This window comes from Dendropsophus ebraccatus, chromosome 10, assembly GCF_027789765.1.
Source record: "Dendropsophus ebraccatus isolate aDenEbr1 chromosome 10, aDenEbr1.pat, whole genome shotgun sequence".
Taxonomy (NCBI): domain Eukaryota; kingdom Metazoa; phylum Chordata; class Amphibia; order Anura; family Hylidae; genus Dendropsophus; species Dendropsophus ebraccatus.
In genome coordinates, this window is record NC_091463.1 from 78,799,683 (window position 1) to 78,821,186 (window position 21,504).

At 44.2% G+C, this 21,504-nt stretch overlaps 1 protein-coding gene across 1 annotated transcript; it reads right to left on the reverse strand.

The window, feature by feature from the left end:
* Nucleotides 1–262: 262 nt before the first annotated feature.
* LOC138802991 (histidine-rich glycoprotein-like) lies at nucleotides 263–5,430 on the reverse strand. Its single transcript, XM_069986798.1, has 4 exons — nucleotides 5,324–5,430; nucleotides 2,359–2,558; nucleotides 2,202–2,273; nucleotides 263–534 (listed from the first exon to the last, which is right to left on the reverse strand). Exons 1-4 carry the CDS (start codon nucleotides 5,343–5,345, stop codon nucleotides 418–420), a joined length of 411 nt encoding a protein of 136 aa, XP_069842899.1. The 5' UTR covers nucleotides 5,346–5,430; the 3' UTR covers nucleotides 263–417.
* Nucleotides 5,431–21,504: the final 16,074 nt, after the last annotated feature.

Sequence of the window (21,504 nt, forward strand, 5' to 3'; positions counted from 1 at the left end):
ATAGGATTCTACAGTACTCATCCCATTGGGGGTATACACTGCGGTTTCACAGTTCACACTGTACAAATGTTTTTTGGGTGTGAAAAATACCCCAATCTGCATATATGACAGCTAGTGAAATACCAGAGGCCGTGGGGCAACTAGTGTCTGGCCCTATAAAGCGTATGCACCCACTAAGGACACATCACACAGCTGAGTTTTTAATCACTGATTACAAAAAACTATAGTATATAAAAAAAATCATTATATTGTTACCTATGGATTGAGGTAAATTATAGACGACCTTTATTAACACATCACACAGAGCAGCCTGGGATACAAGATGGCCGAAAATGTGTTCCTATCGGCTGCTGAGGAACTGATGAACATAAACTATTTTTCAGTGATTTTAAAGCGAGAGAACACAGAATATTTCCGTTAATGTTTCTTCTCACATTTTTCTTTTTTCTCTTTCTTCTCCTTCTTATCTTTGGGTTTCTTCTCCTTATGCAGCTTCTTCTCCTTCTTCTTGTGCTCATGGCCTTCTCCATGTGACTGTATATAGGGAACACGTATATTAAGATTAGGATCAAGTCTATGGTTTAGGCTGTGCTCACATTCTGTTTAATGGACCAGATATGAGGACATGGATGATAACAGGGAACTGTAGAATGCTTTCAGCTGTACTGATAATCTAGGTTAGTGTTCCTTTAAGACCTTCTGTCCAGCTGAACCCTTTGGACTTTAATACCTCAATAACACACACAGTGTCTTCCCTTCTGGTGTCAGCTGATGCTCTGTACTGTGCAGCATCATAACTTCAAATTCTTAATCAGATTTTTTCCATTTACAATGTGAGAAACACCGGTCAATGTCCAAGTCCAGTAATGCAGTAAGCAGGCATGCAGGAAATTGGGCTGCTAGGAAGTTAGGTCCCCTTACACATCTGTGGCTGCTATTACAGCCAGAAAACAATGATCAGGAGCTATACTATACTATACTATAAAGCTATACTCATTCATACTGTGCTCCTGTCTTCTGGCTCTGCCAGTGCTTAAAGGAGAAAGCCAGCGAAAATTTTTATTACAGTATTGTATTGCCCCTCAAAAGTTATACAAATCACTAATATACACTTATTACGGGAAATGCTTATAAAGTGCTTTTTTCACTGCATTTACTACTCTATCAAGGCTTCACTTCCTGGATAAAATGATGTCACGACCAGACTCCCAGAGCTGTGCGGGCTGTGGCTGCTGGAGAGGATGATGGAAGAGGGATGCTTAGTGTCCCTCCAGTGCCCTGTGTCCCTCTCCAGCAGCCACAGCCCGCACAGCTCTGGGAGTCAGGGCGTGACATCACCATTTTATCCAGGAAGTGACATCATCATGTTATCCAGGAAGTGACATCACCATGTTATCCAGAAAGTGACATCACCAATTTATCCAGGAAGTGAAGCTTTGATGCAGTAGTAAGTGCAGGGGGGGGGGGGGGGAATTCCCGTAATAAGTGTATATTGGTCATTTGTATAACTTTTGGGGGGCAATACAATACTTTCATAAGAAACTTTTGCCGGACTTCTCCTTTAAGTGATGTCACTCATGTGCCACAATACTGTGGGGAGAAAGCAGCCTCTCTACCCCCCAACATAATGCTGCCTCCAACCAGAAGGGTGATTGATAGGGCCAGGAGCCAATGGCTCCTTGCCCAGCCGAACACAGTGCTACATTTACCTGTATGCACTTCTCATTAGGAACACATACAGTTAAAGGGCCAGCATCAGCACCCAGCGGCACTTCCCCAGGTGCTGGCGCTGGCCTGGACATCTGGCATTCCAAAAAGTTTCTGGACGCACGTCACGCGCCCATAGGGTTCTGTCCCTTCCAAAAAAATCCTAAAGGATATCCGTGCCCAATAGAACCCTATCCTGATAAGATAGATTATCCTGATTTGTAAAGGGGCCTTAGACATGAAGACTAATGTAAGAAGCCCAGTGTGATATAACAAAGAATACCAAAATCCTAAACCATTTATCAGGATAAAACGTTAAATGAGTAAAAGTGCTTGGATATTCCACCAACACCTAATCAGTATGTCACTTACTGTGTGTGAACCTGACCTTATATCCATAATACAGGATTTACAATGTGTCTATATGATGGTAGTCTAAAGTCGGTCTTGTTGCCTTTCATGCTTCTCTAGAAGTCGGCCCTTTATCCTCATACCTTTCCTTTTTCACAGTCACTTCCACTGGAGCTGCTGGAATCACTGGAGTCACTGGAGCTGCTGTGCTCACCCTGTGAAGACACCAGATCTTATATTATATTGTACAGATATATACAGTATGGCTGTAATTACGTTACAGTGTATCAATGGCTGCACCTTGTGTCCTTTGCAGTGTCCATGTTCTCCATGCCCGTGTTCTCCATGCTTGTGGTCTCCATGCTTATGGTCTCCATGCTTATGTTCTCCATGCTTGTGGTCTCCATGCTTGTGGTCTCCATGCTTATGTTCTCCATGCTTGTGGTCTCCATGCTTATGATCATGCTTTTTAGCATCATCACATTTCTTAGGGTCAACTGCTGTGAAAAGATAATATTTAGAACATTATTATCTATCGACTGGAATTGGAATATCGGGCTGTCCCGTCCGTCACCCAACTGTACCAGTCATTCAAGTGAATAGAGTTTAGACCCTCAAGTGGCTGCAACCAAATAACACCTTCATTCTAGGGTTCATTCTTTGCCACTGCAGGATTGAGGTCGCAGCCACTTGTGGGTTGCAATATGACCCTATGGACTTGAATGAGTTGCACGACCGCATGGAACTTGTAAGACTAGCATCAAATTAGACTTTTTTCTTCTTCTTTTTTTTTTTTTTTTGCACAATTTTTGTTTTAGCTTTTTTGGTGCTTTTTGATGTGCTTTATGAGAGTTTTATAGAGATGAGCGCCTCCCATGCATGAATCCGATCATTCAGCATTTAAATACCGGTGGCTGAAGAAATAGATGCAACCCTAAGGCTGACTGTAAGGGTGGGTTCACACTGAGGAATTCTTGCGAATAAATTCCGCAGAATTCCGACGGCTGTACGCGCACGACCGCGCGCCTTTCCGCCGACTCCATAGACACCATTCTATGGGCCGGCTGATTCCGCATTCCGCCGAAAGAATTGACGTGTCAATTCTTTCGGCGGAATCCGCCCCTGCATAGAATGGTGTCTATGACACGGGCGGCCGTGAGCGCGTACAGCCGACGGAATTCTGTGGAATTTATCCGCGAGAATTCCTCAGTGTGAACCCACCCTAAAACAGAAATACAGCCTATGGCCTATGGCTGTATCCATGTTTTTCAGTACTCCAACTTCTTCAGCCACCAGTAGTCAAAGCCGAATGTTTGGACTCGAGCATGCATGAGTTGCGCTCATCTCTAGCGTTTTATGGAACTCTTTGCATGCATTTATCAAATATTATTACGTACCCTATTTCTTCCTTCTCACCAGCCCTGATTGATAGATCTCTCTATTGGTTTAAGAAGAGATCTATCAATCAAGGCCGACTAGACAGGGTGAAACCACCGGGGACCCCCCCTCCCAATGATTCATAGTTTAGGCAGCATGAAAGTGATTACAGATGATAACTGGGAGTGTTAGGAGCTGCCGTGCTCAGCTGACTGTCAGGCTGTCGGACTAGTCATGGGCAAGCAGCCCCTTTTGCACAATATGATAATGCTACTCAATGCATTTCTAGGAGCTGCAGCTTCAAATGCAACCTACTAATCTGTGTGCGGCTACAGGAGATACCTTATACTAGCCCCATACTCACCTCTACCATAACCCCTGTACAGTACACACCCAAAGGACAATCCAATAAAGTATTGAACTGTCAAAGTTTCTGAAGCAAGGAGTGTTCTACAGCCCTGTATAACACATCACCCACCCTGTTCTTATCAGGACTTGTGTAAACCACCCGTATATACTGACAGCATTAAACCCTACTATAGCAACGCTTGTCTCCCAAGGGAACATGGGGATCAGGTGTATTAGAAACCAGTTCTCCACCTCTCTGTGATGGAGAACACATCAAACGTATCACTGATAATACAATCCTGTAGGCAACATTTTCACTCATTTTTGTGTATCTAGCTCTAAAAGCCACTGCCCAGCCATAGATTTAAATTAAGAATTCTGGATGCTTCTACTGTGTTTCCGAAAAAGTAAGATATCCTCCTAAATTAGACACCCCAAAAATAAGGCACCCCCACCCTAAACTAAGGCACCCCCGAAAGTAAGTTCGCCTCCTACCGCCACCCTCTGGGACTCACCTAATCCCCTTGTGGACCTTCACAGCCAGCGTTGTACTGATCCATGGTTCCTGCTGCTCACACTGAGGATGTTGGTGAATATTCCTGAAAATAGGACATGGTGCCTCTTTGGGAGCAAAAATGAATATAAGGCACTGTCTTATTTTCGGGGAAACACAGTAGCAAGGAGGAAGTTTAGGATCTGTCCACATTGAACTTCATAATAAACATAGTGCTGGAGATGAGCGAACCTCGAGCATGCTCGAGTCGATCTGAACCCGAACGATCGGCATTTGATTAGCTGGGGCGGCTGAAGTTGGATAAAGCTCTAAGGTTGTCTGGAAAACCTGGATACAGCCAATGACTATATCCATGTTTTCCACATAGCCTTAGGGCTTTATCCAAGTTCAGCAGCCACCGCTAATCAAATGCCGAAAGTTCGGGTTCGGATGGACTCAAGCATGCTCAAGGTTCGCTCATCTCTAGGGTGCAGTAAACTCCGTACCCACCCCAAACGATGGAGGCAGTCTGGGTGTTCAGATTCCCTCCAATCATCACATTGAGGTAGAAGAAGCACCCTGCTAGATGCTTCTCCCCTGTCTTCCTCATCACTGTATATACAGGCGTCTCTCCCACCTTGTTCTAGTGGGAGGTCTGAAACACGACAGTTTTTTACACGTCTCTTTGATATGTCGAAGGTTTTACAGGGACACTGGAAATTCCCCAAATCACAGTATATTAAAAAAATAATCAGTCAGACGTGTTGGTATAAAAAGATGGAGGCTCAGTGTAACGTAGCAAAGCTGCATAGGAAGACACAAGAACTAGTTTGTCTTTGTTCACACCACTCAGATCTTCTACAGTTTTTGGTTATAAAATACTCCCGAGTGATGAAAAACTATACATGGGTTGTCATCTGCTGTCAGACATGTACAAGGACAGATGAGCAGAGAGCCTAAAGCAGCTATACAGTATATCAATACAGCTCCCCATATCTCAGCTTCTGGACTGCTCAGGTAATGTGGTGCACATAAGAGTTCTCTTACCTGCAGACAGATTGAAGTCCATGATGTGGCTGGGTCGGTGTATCTCTGAGCACTGGGATGAGGAGAGGCAGCTGGCACACTGACTATATAGAACTAGGTGTGTCCTGGACTCTGAGCCTTTATCCCCTGCCACTGGAGGAGGTGACATGATGGGGAATATACACCCCTGAGCCTGGGGCGGCATCCAGCCTGGTTATAAATATTCTATTACAGACCGAGTATTGTGCAGGGATGTTCGCGAGCAGCCAGGCTAAATATTCCTGCTGGAGGGAACCCTGAATTATCTGGTCATGGGGAGTCAGGAGACTAGTGCTGTGTACACAAGCGAGAAATGCACATTACTTACGGGCAATGTAGTCGTTCCAAAATACAAGCAAGGAGCAAATATTGTAGAGGGGCGGACAGGCCACGACTTGTGCACACTGCAATACATTTTGGCCTAGAGCTTGGGTTGTCAAATTACACTGTAGGTCCCCCAATCTGGAGGCATACATAGTAGACATACTTAGAAATTACTGGGTCTGCCTTTAAAGGAGAACTCCGGCCAAAATCTATTTTTATAATATGTTATTACATAAGCAAAGTTAGACAAATCCCTAATGTACAGTAATTATGGAAAATGCACATATAGTGCTATTTCCCTCAATTTAGTAGATCAGGCTTCTATTTCTTTAAAAAAAAATGTGATGTCACGACCCGGGTCTATATACCCTGTTATTTTTACCATGTGAGGGTGGGTTCACACTGAGGATAAATTCTGCGGAATTCCGTCGGCTGTACACGCGCACGGCCGCGCGCCTTTCCGCCGGCTCCATAGGCACCATTCTATGGCCGGGCAGATTTGTGGAATTCAGCCGGATATAGAATGGTGTCTAAGGCAGGGGCGGACGCGCGTGGCCGTGAGCGCATACAAGCCATGGAATCTGCTGGAACTTATCCGCGCGGATTCCGTAGTGTGAACCTACCGTTATGTCTACATATACTGCGCCCCCTGCTGGACACCTCACGTATAGACCCAGGTTGTGACGTAATATTTTTTTGAGAAATTGAAGTACCTGAAATACAAAATTAAGGGAAATAGCGCTATTTGTGCATTTCCCATAATTAACGTACATTAGGAATTTGTCTAACTTTGCTTAGGAAATAACATATAAAAAAATTTGGCCGGAGTTCTCCTTTAAAGCGTCACTATCAGCAGGTTCGGGCCAGTGAACCTGCTGATATGCGCCACCTGCTAATTACCGTAGGACCGCAGTGCTGCTGTTCCGTCTCCCGTTGGGTCCGGTACTTGGCAGATTTTTAATAATTCCTGATATGCTAATTAGGCTGTTTCGAGCATTTGGGGTGTTCCCCGTCTGCCAGGAGCACCCGCTCAGCCCGCCTAGCCTACCCTCCCGGCCCGCCTAGTTAGCATATCAGGAATTATCAAAAATCTGCCCATTACCGGACCACAAGGGAGAAGGAACAGCGGCTCTGCAGTCCTATGATTATCAGCAGGTTATCATCACTGGCCCGAACCTGCTGATAGTGCCGCTTTAAGCATCATTTTAATTTCTATATGGAATCAACGAGTAACTTTCTATATGGATAACATAACTATTTATCTTGTTACAGTCTGTATTATATATGCAAAACAAGAGTCCATGGAGTCTCGGTTGCGAGTCTCAAAACACGGGATAGCCAGATATCTCTAGCCTGTTGCCACGGGGTGCCTCCATGATGGGGAGAGCACCACACCACCCTGATAAATAGCCCCTTAAGTCCCACTCGGTTGCGAGTATTGGAACACAAACAGGGAAATACCAGGGGCCTCCCTGTTTGTGTTTGTGCAACCAAGTGGGATTTAAGGGGCTATCTATCAGGGTGGTGTGGTGCTCTCCCCATCATGGAGGCACCCCGTGGCAACAGGCTAGAGATATCTGGCTATCCCGTGTTTTGAGGCTCCACGGACTCTTGTTTTGCATATTTAAATTTTTGGGGGCATCAGTGGAGACTCTTGATTGAGTACTTCATTGGAGTTTTTTTCACTGTTCTCCTTGAGTTCAGTGATTACTGTGTTTTGTTGGTTACAGTCTGTATTATAGTTCAATTCTGCAGGCTTCAGAGCTGAAATCTCACAACAAATCTCACAATGTTCAGCCGACAGTCATCTCCCATGGCGAAAAGATTTGGCACAGCCAGGAGTGGTAAGCCATGGCTAGACTTTGGCCGACTTTAGTATAAAGTGTATGGGCATCTTTATTTAGGAGGAATGCAGGATAAATAAGGTAATGTATTTACAAAATATTTATATGTGGACTATAAGGGCCAGTTCACACAGAGTAAAAGAAGCAGAAATCTGTGACAAAACTCTCCACCACGGAATCCCGCCAGCCTCAGTGTTATACCAGCTGTCTATGGGAGGGCTTGCTCATCCACACACAGCAAGGGTTTCCCAGGAATGCCAGATTTATCTGTTATCAAGCATTTTTGGAACTAGCTGGGACACCAGATTCAGTATCCTACAAGTGTCTACAGGATCTACAGGCCAGGTGCCAACATCTGTGGGCAAATGTGCTGTAGGGTGCCATATGGAATGCCGCCATGGCCAACCATATCTCATGTACAGTAAATATATTCTTTTCATCTAATATTGTAATCAAACATATCATCACATCATCATACATACAGTATAAAGTTTCATTCAATTTCTCCTACTTCTCCTACTTGGTGCGTTACTTGTTGAATTGTATATCGCCTATCCAGTGCACAGGAGAGAGATGTTATTGTATGGAATGTCCCTTTAAGTTTTGGTTGTAAAACTGGAAGTCATTGTGTGTTGATCGCTTGATATCTGATCAGGTTACACCCTAATGCCAAAGCTTGTAAAATATTAATGTCTATTGTGTATGAGCAACCAATGACTCACGTCTCATCGGAGTGACCTGTCACCAGGCAGTGACCTATCCGCTCACCCTGTACAGAAAAAATAACATGTTCCAAAACACTGTCTATGAGTGACTACTATACCGATCCCACCTCCAATATAGTGAATATATGATTGTAAGCTGCACATATTCATCTAGCTGGAAAAGCTGGGTGCCAACTAATACGTCCAGCCATCAGGGACTGGATGGCACATTTTAGCTTGGGGGCAAGAACATGGCACTATTCTATAAGTAGGTAATCTTCCAGCTCTATACTAAGTATGGAGCAGCAGTTCCCAGCAGACAGGTACTAGGAGATATAACAGACAGGACCTGCAGGGCTGCTGATTAGGGAAGTGCGAACATCGGGCACTGAACCCAAGTGTGTGGCATTTGACTTCTGGTGGCTGGAGAAGTTGGATGCAGCCCCAAGGCTGCCTGGAAAACATGGATACAGGCATAGGCTATGTTCACACAATGTTGTTTGTTGCTGATTAAAACAACAACCATTTTTGTCATAAAAAAGGGGTTGCATTGAAATCAAGGCAAACAATGACCTTTGTTTACACAAGGTACTGAACAACTGTTGTTATTTACGGCCGTGGAAATCATTGACCTGGCCGTTGTTTCCAGATGCTAGAAATAATTGACAGTTCACACACAGTGTGGCTGTCTTGTGGCAGTAGTGCAGCTTACAACAACGGCCATTGTTAACTAACGATAATAGACTGCACTGAAGTATATAGAACACTGGCCGTGGTGTATACACACTGTATACACTAGGGCCGGTGCTCTGGGCAGCTGCACAAAATAACTGACAGGTCTATCTTGTGCGGCCGCTGTTCACTAAATAGTATAGAACAGCCTGTTCTCACAATGTAAAGTAAGGCTCCCGGACATACTTTACATTGTTGTCTATAGCTAATTGGACTGTGGACACACCCAAATGTGCCCGCATTTCAATTAGAAAGAAGTGATGTTCACCCAGCCGATAATGCAGTATGGTGAACATTTGAGACACCTGCGGTTGTTTAACATGTCAAACAACGGCCAACGTTCATCCATCGTCTGAACATGACCTTAAAGGGGTTATCCAGCGCTACAAAAACATGGCCACTTTTCCCCCTCTCTTGTCTCCAGTTCAGGTGTGGTTTGCAATTAAGCTCCATTTACTTCAATGGAACTGAGTTTCAAAACCCCAATCCCCCGCCCGAAGCCCGGCGCGTGCGCTCATAGGAGAGTCAGATGCCCATAGAGAATGAATGGGGAGTCCGATGCTCCGTCATTCTCTATGGGCACCGGACTCTCCTGTCAGCACGCGTGCCAGGCTTCGGGCGCTCATATCTCCGTGACCCGACCGGCTCAGGAAGCTGGACACGGCGGGATCACGTGAGTATAGGGGGCTCTAACGGGGGGTCGGGAGCCTGTCACCCCGACACGGGGGGGGGGGGGGGGGGGGGGGGGAAACAGGTCCTCTTTAAGATTTGTTGTAATTTTACAGACCAGCAGTTTTTCCTGCATAGTGAATAACATCAGTATTCCCTCCCAAAGGTTGCAGAATGGCAATTATTTTTTATTTCACCCCCAAAAAATATTAATATACAATTAATTTATTCCCATTGATTTCTGCCATTCATCCCTCAGAGTTCAGCTGCACGCAAGAACCTAAAAGCCATACGCATGACCTTCTTCTGGATCAACAGCTTTTGTGATAGGGACCTCATAAACAGTTATAGTAAATGATCAATACGTATATTAGTAGTAATGGTGATAACATAATAACGTCTTTATAGGCATTAGGATATTATAACCATTACACTCCTTACAAAGAGGTGGACATTACATTTTCTGTCACTCATTTATTCATTGTATAATTTAATATAAATATAGCCTGTATTGTATTTATATATTTAAATAAGCGCTGTGGAATCTGTTGGCGCTATACAAATAAATATTATTATTATTATTATTTAAAGACCATGGAGGAAATGTATTATTTGTAATTTTTTTGTGTCTTTATTCAAGTGTTTTCCTTCATGCCGGTTTCAATGGTGCTACATTTAATAAATTGTCCCTAGATGTGTGATGAATGTACACAGTAAGAACATGGCCATCGTGTCACTACACAAACCCCCCCCCCCTTTCGTGGTGGAAATTGCAAATTTTTAAGCAAAATGACATAAATGTAAAATTTCTTTGGGGTAGAAAACTGCCATGCAAGCCTTTTTGTTAAAGGGGTTATCCAGCGCTTCAAAAACATGGCCACTTTCCCGCTACTGTTGTCTCCAGTTTGGGTCGGGGTTTTGAAACTCAGTTCCATTGAAGTAAATGGAGCTTAATTGCAAACCGCACCTGAACTGGAGACAACAGTAGGGGAGAAAAGTGGCCATGTTTTTGAAGCGCTGGATAACCCCTTTAAACACAGTGCAGGGACACGTTGCCCATAGCAACCAATCTGCTTGCGGCTTGTATTGTGAAAGTTGAAAGCTGATTGGTTGCTTTGGGTCACGTGCTGAAGACTCTCTCTGACACTAGTTTACACGCTGTATGCTGTATAACGCGCAAATGTAATAAAACTGGATAAGACGTGCGGTATGTGGTGTGAGTGAATGTGGTGCAAAGACTCCCACTGTCGTCATGCGTGTTTGGAGGATATGGGCGGCGGCGTGACGTCACAATTAAGAGAGGCGGGGCTTAACGCGGAAGTGTTGGATTCCATAAACAGCTGTGGGTTCAGCTGGGGATTCGGAGCGGCGTTCCCTGGGGCCCCTGCAGCCTGGTGAGAGCTGCCCGGCTATGTGCCCCCCTGCTGCCTGAGGTAGTGTGCGCCCTCCATTGTTGCATCCAGGTGACTGGTCTATGTGTTAGAGCAGGGATGGGAAACCTTCGGCCCTCCAGCTGTTGCAAAACTACAACTCCCATCATGCCTGGACAGCCGAAGGCTGTCCAGGCATGATGGGAGTTGTAGTTTTGCAACAGCTGGAGGGCCGAAAGTTCCCCATCCATGTGTTAGAGGGTCAGGGGGTCATAAAAAGTCTGCTCTAAGGGGGTCTCATGTGCCCTGCTGTACAGGGTTATCCTTAGGTGATTGGTGGGGGCAGCAGGGATCCTCAGCAGTCCTGATAATGGAGGATCCCTTAAAGTGTAAAGGAATTGAGTGATACCAGGGGCTGTGACTACCTGTGTTACCAAGTCCCATAGATAGTGAATGGAGCCATGATTCCATTTCTATTCACTATTACCCTATTAGCCTGATAGGTGGTGGGGGTCCCTCAGTGATCAGCTAGTTATCCCCGTCCTGTGGATAGAACATAACCTTTCATCTAAGGGCCCTATTCCACCGGACGATTATCATTCAGATTATCGTTAAATCGTTTGAATCTTAACGATAATCGTTCGGTTGAAATGCAGTTAACGATTAATGACCGAACGAGAAATCGTTGATCGCTTTATAAGGGCCCTATTCCACCGGACGATTATCGTTTGCATAATCGTTAACGATTAATGATCTCAAATGACCGCTATTGCGAAAGACCTGAAAACGTTTACTCATTTCCATGGAACGATAATCGTTACTTATGATCGTATTTGCGATTGTTTTTTGTTCACTATTTCTTCGCTATTGCGTTCGTATCTACTGCGAACCACCGAACGACGTCTTATTCAATGCGAACGATTTGCGAACGAGCAACGATAAAAATAGGTCCAGGTCTTATAAAGCGATCAACGATTTCTCGTTCGGTTGTTAATCGTTAACTGCATTTCAACCGAACGATTATCGTTTAGATTCAAACGATTTAATGATAATCTGAACGATAATCGTTCGCATAATCATTAACGATCTCAAACGACCGCTATTGCGAAAGACCTGAAAACATTCGCTCATTTCCATGGAACGATAATCGTTACTTATTATCATATTTGCGATCGTTTTTTCTGCGCTATTGCGTTAGTATCTACTGGACCTGGACCTATTTTTATCGTTGCTCGTTCTCAAATCTGTCGCATTGAATAAGACGTTGTTCGCAGTAGATACGAATGCAATAGCGAGGAAAAAAACGATTGCAAATACGATCATAAGTAACGATTATTGTTCCATGTAAATGAGTGTTTTCAGGTCTTTCGCAATAGCGGTCGTTTGAGATCGTTAATCGTTAACGATTATGCAAACGATAATCGTCCGGTGGAATAGGGCCCTTAGGATAACCCCTTTAATGTATGGAGACCTCTGCCGTTGCCATCAGTGACATCACAGTCCGCCAGCAGATGGGGAGGGGGCTTCTCTATGTATCTGTGTGCCTGCATACTGTGAGAGGGGAGGAGGGGGTGCAGTTTCTCTATGCACCTGTATGACTGCATACTGTGAGAGGGGAGGAGGGGGAAGCAGCTCATCTGTGTTTGTATGAGTGCATGCAGTGAGAGGGGAGGAGGGGGGATGCAGCTTCTCTATGTATCTGTATGACTGCATACTGTGAGAAGGTGGGGGGGTGAAGGCGCAGCTTCTCTATGTATCTGTATGAATGCTTACTGTGAGAGGGGAGGAGGGGGGATGCAGCTTCTCTATGTATCTGTATGACTGCATACTGTGAGAAGGTGGGGGGGTGGAGACGCAGCTTCTCTATGTATCTGTATGAATGCATGCAGTGAGAGGGGAGGAGGGGGATGCAGTTTCTCTGTGTACCTGTATGAATGCTTGCTGTGAGAGGGGAGGGAGGGGGGATGTAAAAGTCATGATATATATATTTTTTTTTTAATTTCCCCCCAAAACCTGTGTGGCTGAAAGCTCCAAAGCCGCAGCGCACCCCCAGTGTTTCTGGCCGCACTAATCTCGCTTACACTTCAGTCACTTCATCATGAAAAGTTCTGCTACTTTCTTCTTTGTTTTTCAGTTCCTTGCCATTATAAAGAGCTCTGCTTGCTGTCAGTGAATGGGTGCGTTCTTGTAAATGTTTGGAAGCTTGATACCTATTTCGGGTAAATAATGCAGCTAACCTATGCTGAGGTGATATGTGTGCCCTCCTGTAACACTCTGTTCTCTTGCAGGGTCTGTGGGGGTAACAGCGCCCCTATCTGGGTGGGACGGAGGCAGGATGGTGTGTGAGTTTTTCCTCCTCTCCTCCATCTGGTTCGTGGTGGTCATATTTTGGATGGAGACCATCAGTATGTGGTTGTTCCTTTGCCATCTGTTCCAGGATAGAGCTGCGTACCAGTGGGGAGACAGGTGGGCTGTGAATACCGGGTCTGGACGGGGCACTGGGGCAGCGCTGTGCCAGGCGAGCGCCATCTAACAGTCCTCTTCTGTTTCCTTCCCAGGATTTATGTCACCCACCCCGACCAGATAATGTACATAATTATAAGGTGAGTGAACGCAGCGTGTGAAGGGGCTTCAGTTCCTATATTTATAGCCTCCGGCGGAGCTGGCAGTGTAAACACGCTTTATGTGGACCACCTGCAATTATTAAGCAACAACCTATGTATAGAGATGTAGCAGAGCAGAGTTTGTTCTATAACTGAGGCTGCATCCGTTTTAGATCATTATACTTTTCTAAATGAAAGGGGTCATCGTGTTCTGTGCTATAGTGGTGTCTGGCTGCCTTACTGTGAGAAACCAAAAGTACAGACATGTGCCTGGCAAACCATGAAGGGGGTCACATCAATCATCGGAGTACTGCGGACGCTTAGGCAGCAGATCACCTGAGGGCTGAGAATTGGATCCCCTCCAAGGATACACACCACATTGGTATTTAATTATAACCAAGACAGTATGGTAGTCCTAAGCAACAATAAAAGGGCTATCCAGCGAAAATCTTTTTCTTTCAAAAAATCTTCCCATACTTATTAGCTGCTGTATGTCCTACAGGAAGTGTTTATTTATTTTCAGTCTGACACAGTGCTCTCTGCTGACATCTCTGGCCGAGACAGGAACTTTGTCTCTGTTTTCTATGAATGCCAATAGAAAACCTCTTCTGTCTCGGCCAGAGATGTCAGCAGAGAGCACTGTCTCAGACTGAAAAAAAAAAACATTTCCTGCAGGACATACAGCAGCTAATAAGTATGGGAAGTCTTGAGATTTTTTTTTAATAGAAGTAAATTACAAATCTATATAACGTTCTAACACCGGTTGATTTTAAAGAAAAAGCTATTAGCTGGACAACCCCTTTAAAAGGGTATTCCAGTGAATATTTGTTTTTTCTTTAATATAGTTTTGTTTTGTGTCGGTCTGGCACAAACTTTTTTTTTTTTTTTTTTTTTTTTGCTGTGATTGGCTGCCATAGGCAACTTTTTTTTTTTTGACAGATTTCCCCCCCTGTGAATTGCATTGAACAATACCAGTTAATTTAAAGGGGTTGTTCACAATTTTTTTTTTCAAATCAACTGGTGTCAAAGATTTGTAACTTCCTAAAAAAAATCTGAAATAAGCTGCTGTATGTCCTGCAGAAAGTGATGTATTTTTTTTCCAGTCTGGAGAGCAGGAGAGGTTTTCTATGGGGATTTGCTCTTGTTCTGGACAGTTCCTGACATGGACAGAGGTGGCAGCAGAGAGCACTGTGTCAGACTGGAGCACTTCCTGCAGGATCTGGGATTGTAAATTACAAATCTCTGGCACCAGTTGTTTTGAACTAAACATTTTTTTGATGAACAGCCCCTTTAAAAACTTTTTTTTTTCTACAGAGTACCCCTTTAAGTTATGAATTTTCTTAGCACACCCTTGTCATATCTGGACCCATTACCCTAGAAATTCACACTCCAGTCCCAGATGGGTACTTGTATGTCTGTATTACAGTGGTGTCACCCTACCCACGGGTCTAGCAGACAGTCATAGAGATCCATGATTTTTTCACATTGGGCCATTAGACCTGACCTTTCGGCCTTGATGCGGCCTGTAGATGTAAATTGACCTTTCTCCAGGGTAGTTAGGACTATGAAGAGTTAAACGTGTAGCATCAGTGACCCACAGGTGATAAGCATCAGGTTGTATATTTATCAGGCCTCCCATAGCAAAGGCCAAATGTTTTATTAGACTGATATGGTGATTTCTCGTTCGGACTTTGCATGTTCTATTGAACCAGTGTATGGTTATTTCTGATATAGGATTATAGCGCCCTCTGCTGTCCAGAGTAAATATTACCCAGCAGCCTTCTCGGTGAGCACTGGACACTGACTGGTTTGTGTTTTCTCTTCCAGGGTGGATTCGCTGAGGTAGCACAGCAGCAATGTGCCCGGAGAACACAGAAGATTGGGGAATGTCGGACATTTTCACTCATCTCAAAATTAAAGGGAAAAGATGCAATTTTAATGCTCAGTATTTTGTAGATTTGCTTTTATAATGACTGTAAATAGCCGGGATCCAGGAGGCCTGAGTGCAGGGGATAGCTCGGTCTGTACTTGGCAATGGGCAGACTGAGGCTGGATTTCTTTCTGGTCGATCGTCCGCCATCTTATCTCTATCCGGGATTTATCGGTCACCATGAAGCCTCCTTGTACACAGCGGCCTGAAGCTCTCTGCTGAGGGAGACCATCTCCTGGACGTCCCTATTTTTGTTACAAGAAATGTGCATTGCACTAAGGAAAATCAATGATCTTTTAGGAAACTCAATTTATTTCTGTATTTTCTTCCTCTATTTTGAAAATAAATCTTATTTTCAATTAAGTATCGGCAATGTCATTATAGGCACATTTATAGGGGGTTATCTGAGCACTCAGGATTGATAGGCCATTAATAATAGACTGGGGAAACAAGTTGTATGGAGATTGTTGAAGCCCCCTTTAATTGCTATGTTCCTTTTAGGTTTAACAAGTTTTCTAGGCGAATCAAATAATTACCATGAGATAGAAGAGAAACAAACAAACAAAAAATTCTACTCTCACTTCACTTTCTACTGCTTTAGTCAGTCCACTATTGCTGTGGAATTCCCAATGGAAGTGCCCTGGTGATATTTACTGTGTATGCGAAACTACAGTTAGCAGGGCACTTCCATGCAAAAGAATAATAAGTTAAAAGGGTTGTCCAGCGAAACTTTTTTCTTTAAAATCAGCTGATATCAAAAAGTTATATAGATTTATAATTTTACCTCTATTAAAAAAATCTCAAGTTTTCCCATACTTATTAGCTGCTGTATGTCATGCAGGAAATGGTTTTTCTTTTCAGTCTGACACAGTGCTCTGTGCTGACATCTCTGGTTGAGACAGGAACTGTCCAGAGCAGGAGAGGTTTTCTATGGGGATTCATATAAAACAGAGACAGGCCAGAGATGTCAACAGAGAGCACTGTGTCAGACTGAAAATAAAACATTTCCTGCAGGACATACAGCAGCTAATAAGTATGGGAAGACTTGAGATTTTTTTTAATTGAAGTAAATTACAAATCTATATAACTTTCTCATATCAGCTGATTTGAAAGGAAAAAAAATCCCTGCACAACCCCTTTTAAAGGGGTAATTTGGTGTAGGGGAATGTTAACATCAAGCAAATGTGGCGGAATTCTCCTCTGCAGAATCCCGCCTGCCTCAGTGTCAAACGCATCCCTATGGGAGAGCTTGCATGCCTTCGCTCTCCGCTCAAAGAATTGATGTGGGACACAAGAAAGTGGATGCCTGGCGGGCCCTAACCAAGGACAACAGATAATAATCCCCCCATGTGCTGTTTTGTTTCATTGCGTCTATATCTTTCATACAATACATTATAAGTGCTTGTAAACAAGGAATATGTTTCATATTACATAACGTATCGGTATAGAATTAGTTTTCTTCATGACACCACCCCTTTAAAGAGAACCTATCTTCTGAATTTAGGTGACCCTATTCTAAAAATGTATATGTCACTTTGTGTGTAAAAAAAAATACAGACTGCCATTGCAGCCTGTATCTAATACTTAACCTGATTCTGTTCTATTGCTGTAACATCCAGCGCTCCCATCTTGGTGACATCACTGCATGTGGTACGCTCCATCGCTGGCACGCAGTGATGTCAAAAGATGGAAGTGTCGGATATTACAGCAATGTAAAAGAGGATTGGGTACAGTATTGCAGAGGCAAGTACACTTTTCTAATATGGACACTTACTAATACACTGCAATCTCGTGCTGAATAGTGCAAGATCACTGTTTGGCAAAAAAAAAAAGCCCACAATTGATTCTCCTTAAGCTTCATTCACTTCAATGAAACACAGTTGCAAAACCCAAACTGGAGACAAGACTGGTGCGGTCTCTGGAAGAAAGTGGCCATGTTTTTCTAATGCTGGATCACCTCTTAAATTGAAAAGTGTTTTTTGTTTATGTTGTGATCTACTGTAAAAATCAAAAATCCCCATTATTCTGTTCTCAATATCTCACAAAGGGAACACAGACAGTTAGGAATCTTGGCTAACTTACTGAAAAGGAAAAACTGCACTGACATAAGTATACAGAGCAGCTAGTCAGTAGAGTTGATCGAACCTCGGAAAATCCTAGGTTCGGTCGAACTTGAACCTTCCGCATTAGATTGCTGATGCTTTCCTGGTCTGTGGGGAAGGAGGAGCGTGCCCTGGGACTGCCTGGAATCCCGGAATTTCATGCATTCCCCGGGTTGTCTCCTCCTTTCCCACGGACAGGGAAGGCATCAGCAATCTAATGCGGAAGGTTTGGGAATGTTCGAGTTAGATTGAACCTAGGATTTTCCGAGGTTCGGTCAACTCCTTTCTGTCCCGCAGTCTTCTTGGCTGTGAGACCACAAGGTTTACACAAACCAGGATTTTCTGCGGACCTTCTCCAGCTCTGTGAGGCTGGATGCCATTTCCAGGTCTCTAGAAAGGTTTTTTTTTTGGGGTTCGGGCTGGGCCACTCCAGGACATTCACAGCTGTCCCTAAGCAGCTCCTGTGTTGTCCTGGCTGTGTGTTCAGGATCATTGTCGTCAGAAGGTGAAGCTTTAGCCCAGTCTGAGTGATTGATTCCTTTTCATTAGGAATTTCTCTGTACTTTGCTCCACTCAGCTTTCCCTCACTCCTAACCAGTCTCCGTATGACTTTTTTTTTTTTCCCCTGTGAAACCGTATATAGAGAGAACCGTGTCTCTGCAGATCCCGCCCAGTAAGCTAAACTTACCGCAGGTGCAGAAATATCTCAGATATGACAGAAATTTGAGGAGGCCGCACTAAATGCCAAGTGTCAAAAAGGCTTAGAATATTATGTCCGTGATAATGTTAGTCTTTTAAATAATTTCATATAAATAGTTTTACATTTTTATGGGGTATAGAGTGCAGTCCTTTTTAAAATTTTAGCACAAAGTCTCAACACAAAATGGTGTAAAGCAGAGGAATCAAACTCAGGCCCTCTGGCTGTTGCAAAACTACAATTCCCATCATGCCTTAACAGCCAAAGCTGTCCATGCATGATGGGAATTGTAGTTTTGCAACAGCCAGAGGGCCGCAGTTTGACACCTGTGGTGTAAAGACATTTTCAAAATGCATTGTATATGTGTGAACAGACAACACACAAATCAGTTAGAAAATATACAGTTCATTGGCTGATACATTATGGGCATCTCCTGTAATATCCTTACAAAACCATAAAGTGTGAAGCTCAGAGCAGAGAATACAGTTGCTCCAGCCCATAAACACATTAGGGGGTGAGGATTGCACTGTAGAAGATGTAGCAGCTGCTGCAAGGGGTAACTGGTGCTTGTATTGTCTTTTTTTCTGGATTATTTCTTAAAGGACAAGTTTGGTGAAATTTTTTATTAAAGGGGTTATCCAGCGCTACAAAAACATGGCCACTTTTCCCCCTACTGTTGTCTCCAGTTCAGGTGCAGTTTGCAATTAAGCTCCATTTACTTCAATGGAACCGAGTTTCAAAACCCCACCCAAACTGGAGACAAGAGAGGGGGAAAGTGGCCATGTTTTTGTAGCACTGGATAACCCCTTTTAAGTATTGTATTGCCCCCCAAGTTATACAAATCACCAATATACACTTATTACGGGATATGCTTATAAAGTGTTTTTTTCCCTGCAGTTACTACAGCATCAAGGCTTCACTTCCTGGATAAAATGGTGATGTCACGACCAGACTCCCAGAGCTGTGCGGGCTGTGGCTGCTGGAGAGGATAATGGCAGAGGGATGCTCAGTGTTGCTCCAGTGCCCTGTGTCCCTCAGTGTCCCCCTGCCATCATCCTCTCCAGCAGCCACAGCCCGCACAGCTCTGGGAGTCAGGGTCGTGACATCACCATGTTATCCAGGAAGTGAAGCCTTGATGCAGTAGTAAGTGCAGGGGAAAAAAAGCACTTTATATGCATTTCCCATAAGTATATTGGTGATTTGTATAACTTTTGGGGGGCAATACAATACTTCAATAAAAATTTTCACTGGACTTCTCCTTTAAAAAGAGGTTGTCTAACATTTTTTTCTTATTGGAAAACTAGTTTATCTGCTGTAGGACTACATACCCAATCACACATGTAGGAGTTGTAGTCCTGGATTACATATACACTACAGTAGCCATCCTACAAGTGGGTTGGGTTTCAATGAGCCAGGATTCCCTCAGCAAGAAATAGATAGAATAGTGACTGCCATGAGGTGAAGTATCATCTCTCCATATTGCAGACAGCAGCACTGCCCTAACACTGCAGATCTTTAAAGGGGTTGTCCGGCGCTAAAAAATTATTCACAGAATAACACACATTACAAAGTTATACAACTTTGTAACGTATGTTATGTCTGTGAATGGCCCCCTTCCCCGTGTCCCCCACCCGTGTACCCGGAAGTGTGGTGCGCTATACTCACCTGTCACGTGCCGACCACGGTCTCCGATCCTCAGCAGTGACGTCTTCTTCGGGCGGCCGGCGGATCTTCCCGAGTGCCGGCCGCCCTCTGCAGCGTCATCCGAAGCTCAGCCGCGACCCGCAACAGAACTCTGCAGCGCTAAAGATCATCTGGTCGGTACTGCAGTACCGGCTGTAATGATCTTTAATGAAACCGGCCGTTCCGTGACCTGGGGTAGAGTAGTAGTCATTGAAATGGAAGCCGTTGCCTATCGAAAAGATTTCCTCTGTGGCATTCACCACTTTACCCACATGACTCAGACAGATTGGACTACTCAGAGTGGCAGAGTGCACATGTTTCTTCTGTTGGGGATCTGCTGGATAATAATTCCAACACTTTCTTGTTATGGGATGTCGTCAGAACACGATTTAAATTGTCTTCATTTCATTTACCTCAATACGATTCTATAATTGAATTTCTTACTTCCAGAGTGCGGGACATAGCAGAAGCAGAAAGTGATATAGAATTTGAAAATCTATTCCCAACACCACCGGTTCATAATTCTTTATCACATACATATGGAGAACTTAGATCACGCTCTCTAGACAAATTTTTTCTAAAAAATGGTCCTCCGTAATTTTTTCAGAGGATCTGACCCAACAAATATTGAGAGGATCTCAACTAGTGCATTCTGCCACTCCCAATGTGGTTCTACGTGAAATACATTTCCGCTTTATACACAAGGCTATATATGCCTTTAATATTCCTTTTTCCAACTCCCACACTTCTCACATAAACAGTTGCCCGAAATGTTCACTTCCTAAAGCAGACTTGTTTTATTGTGCCTGGGCCTGCACGCGAATGCAGGAATTTTGGGACTCTGTGCGGCTCTATCTTTTGTCCACTTGGGGCCATGCCATACCACTTCTCCCTCTTAGTTATCTTTTTCATTTTATTGATATAGACTCTACTACTCCCTCTCCTAAATTGCTTACTTCTAAAGGAATTCATTTAACTCTATTAGTTTCCCTGAAATGTTTATTAAGACACTGGATACTGGATACTCTACCAGACATTTCTAAGGTAATCTCCGCTCTGAAGGAGATCTTTCATTGGGAACTTTTGGATGTATTGCGCACCAAAGAAAAATCAACAAAAACATTTATGTCCAAATGGCCGGGGGCTGCGGGGCAATCGTGCGGCCGGGGGCTGCGGGCAATCGTGCGGCCGGGGGCTGCGGGCAATCGTGCGGCCGGGGGCGATATACATTACCTGATCCCGGCTCCTGCTTGCTTCAGCGGCTCCCAGCACGTTCCGCCTGCCCAATCAGTGCGCTGCCCCGCTGCAGCGCACTGATTGGCCAGGCGGGCCGTGAAGACACCGGGAGCCCCGAAGCAAGCAGGAACAGGGACCGAGTGATGTATAATGTCCGGCGGCCGGGGGGTTAATGGGGCGGGCTGCAGACAAAATCGCAGCAGGGATGTACATCCCTGCTGCGAGTTTCTCTGCTATTGAAAGTATAGGGCCGGGATCTGCAGCGAGTC

Coding starts and splice junctions, on each gene's coding strand:
- LOC138802991 (XM_069986798.1), bottom strand. CDS start 5,345: ATGGACTTCAATCTGTCTGCAG. Junction 2,559..5,323: donor GGACTTCAATCTGTCTGCAG/GTAAGAGAACTC, acceptor ATCTTTTCACAG/CAGTTGACCCTAAGAAATGT. Junction 2,274..2,358: donor GACACTGCAAAGGACACAAG/GTGCAGCCATTG, acceptor GTGTCTTCACAG/GGTGAGCACAGCAGCTCCAG.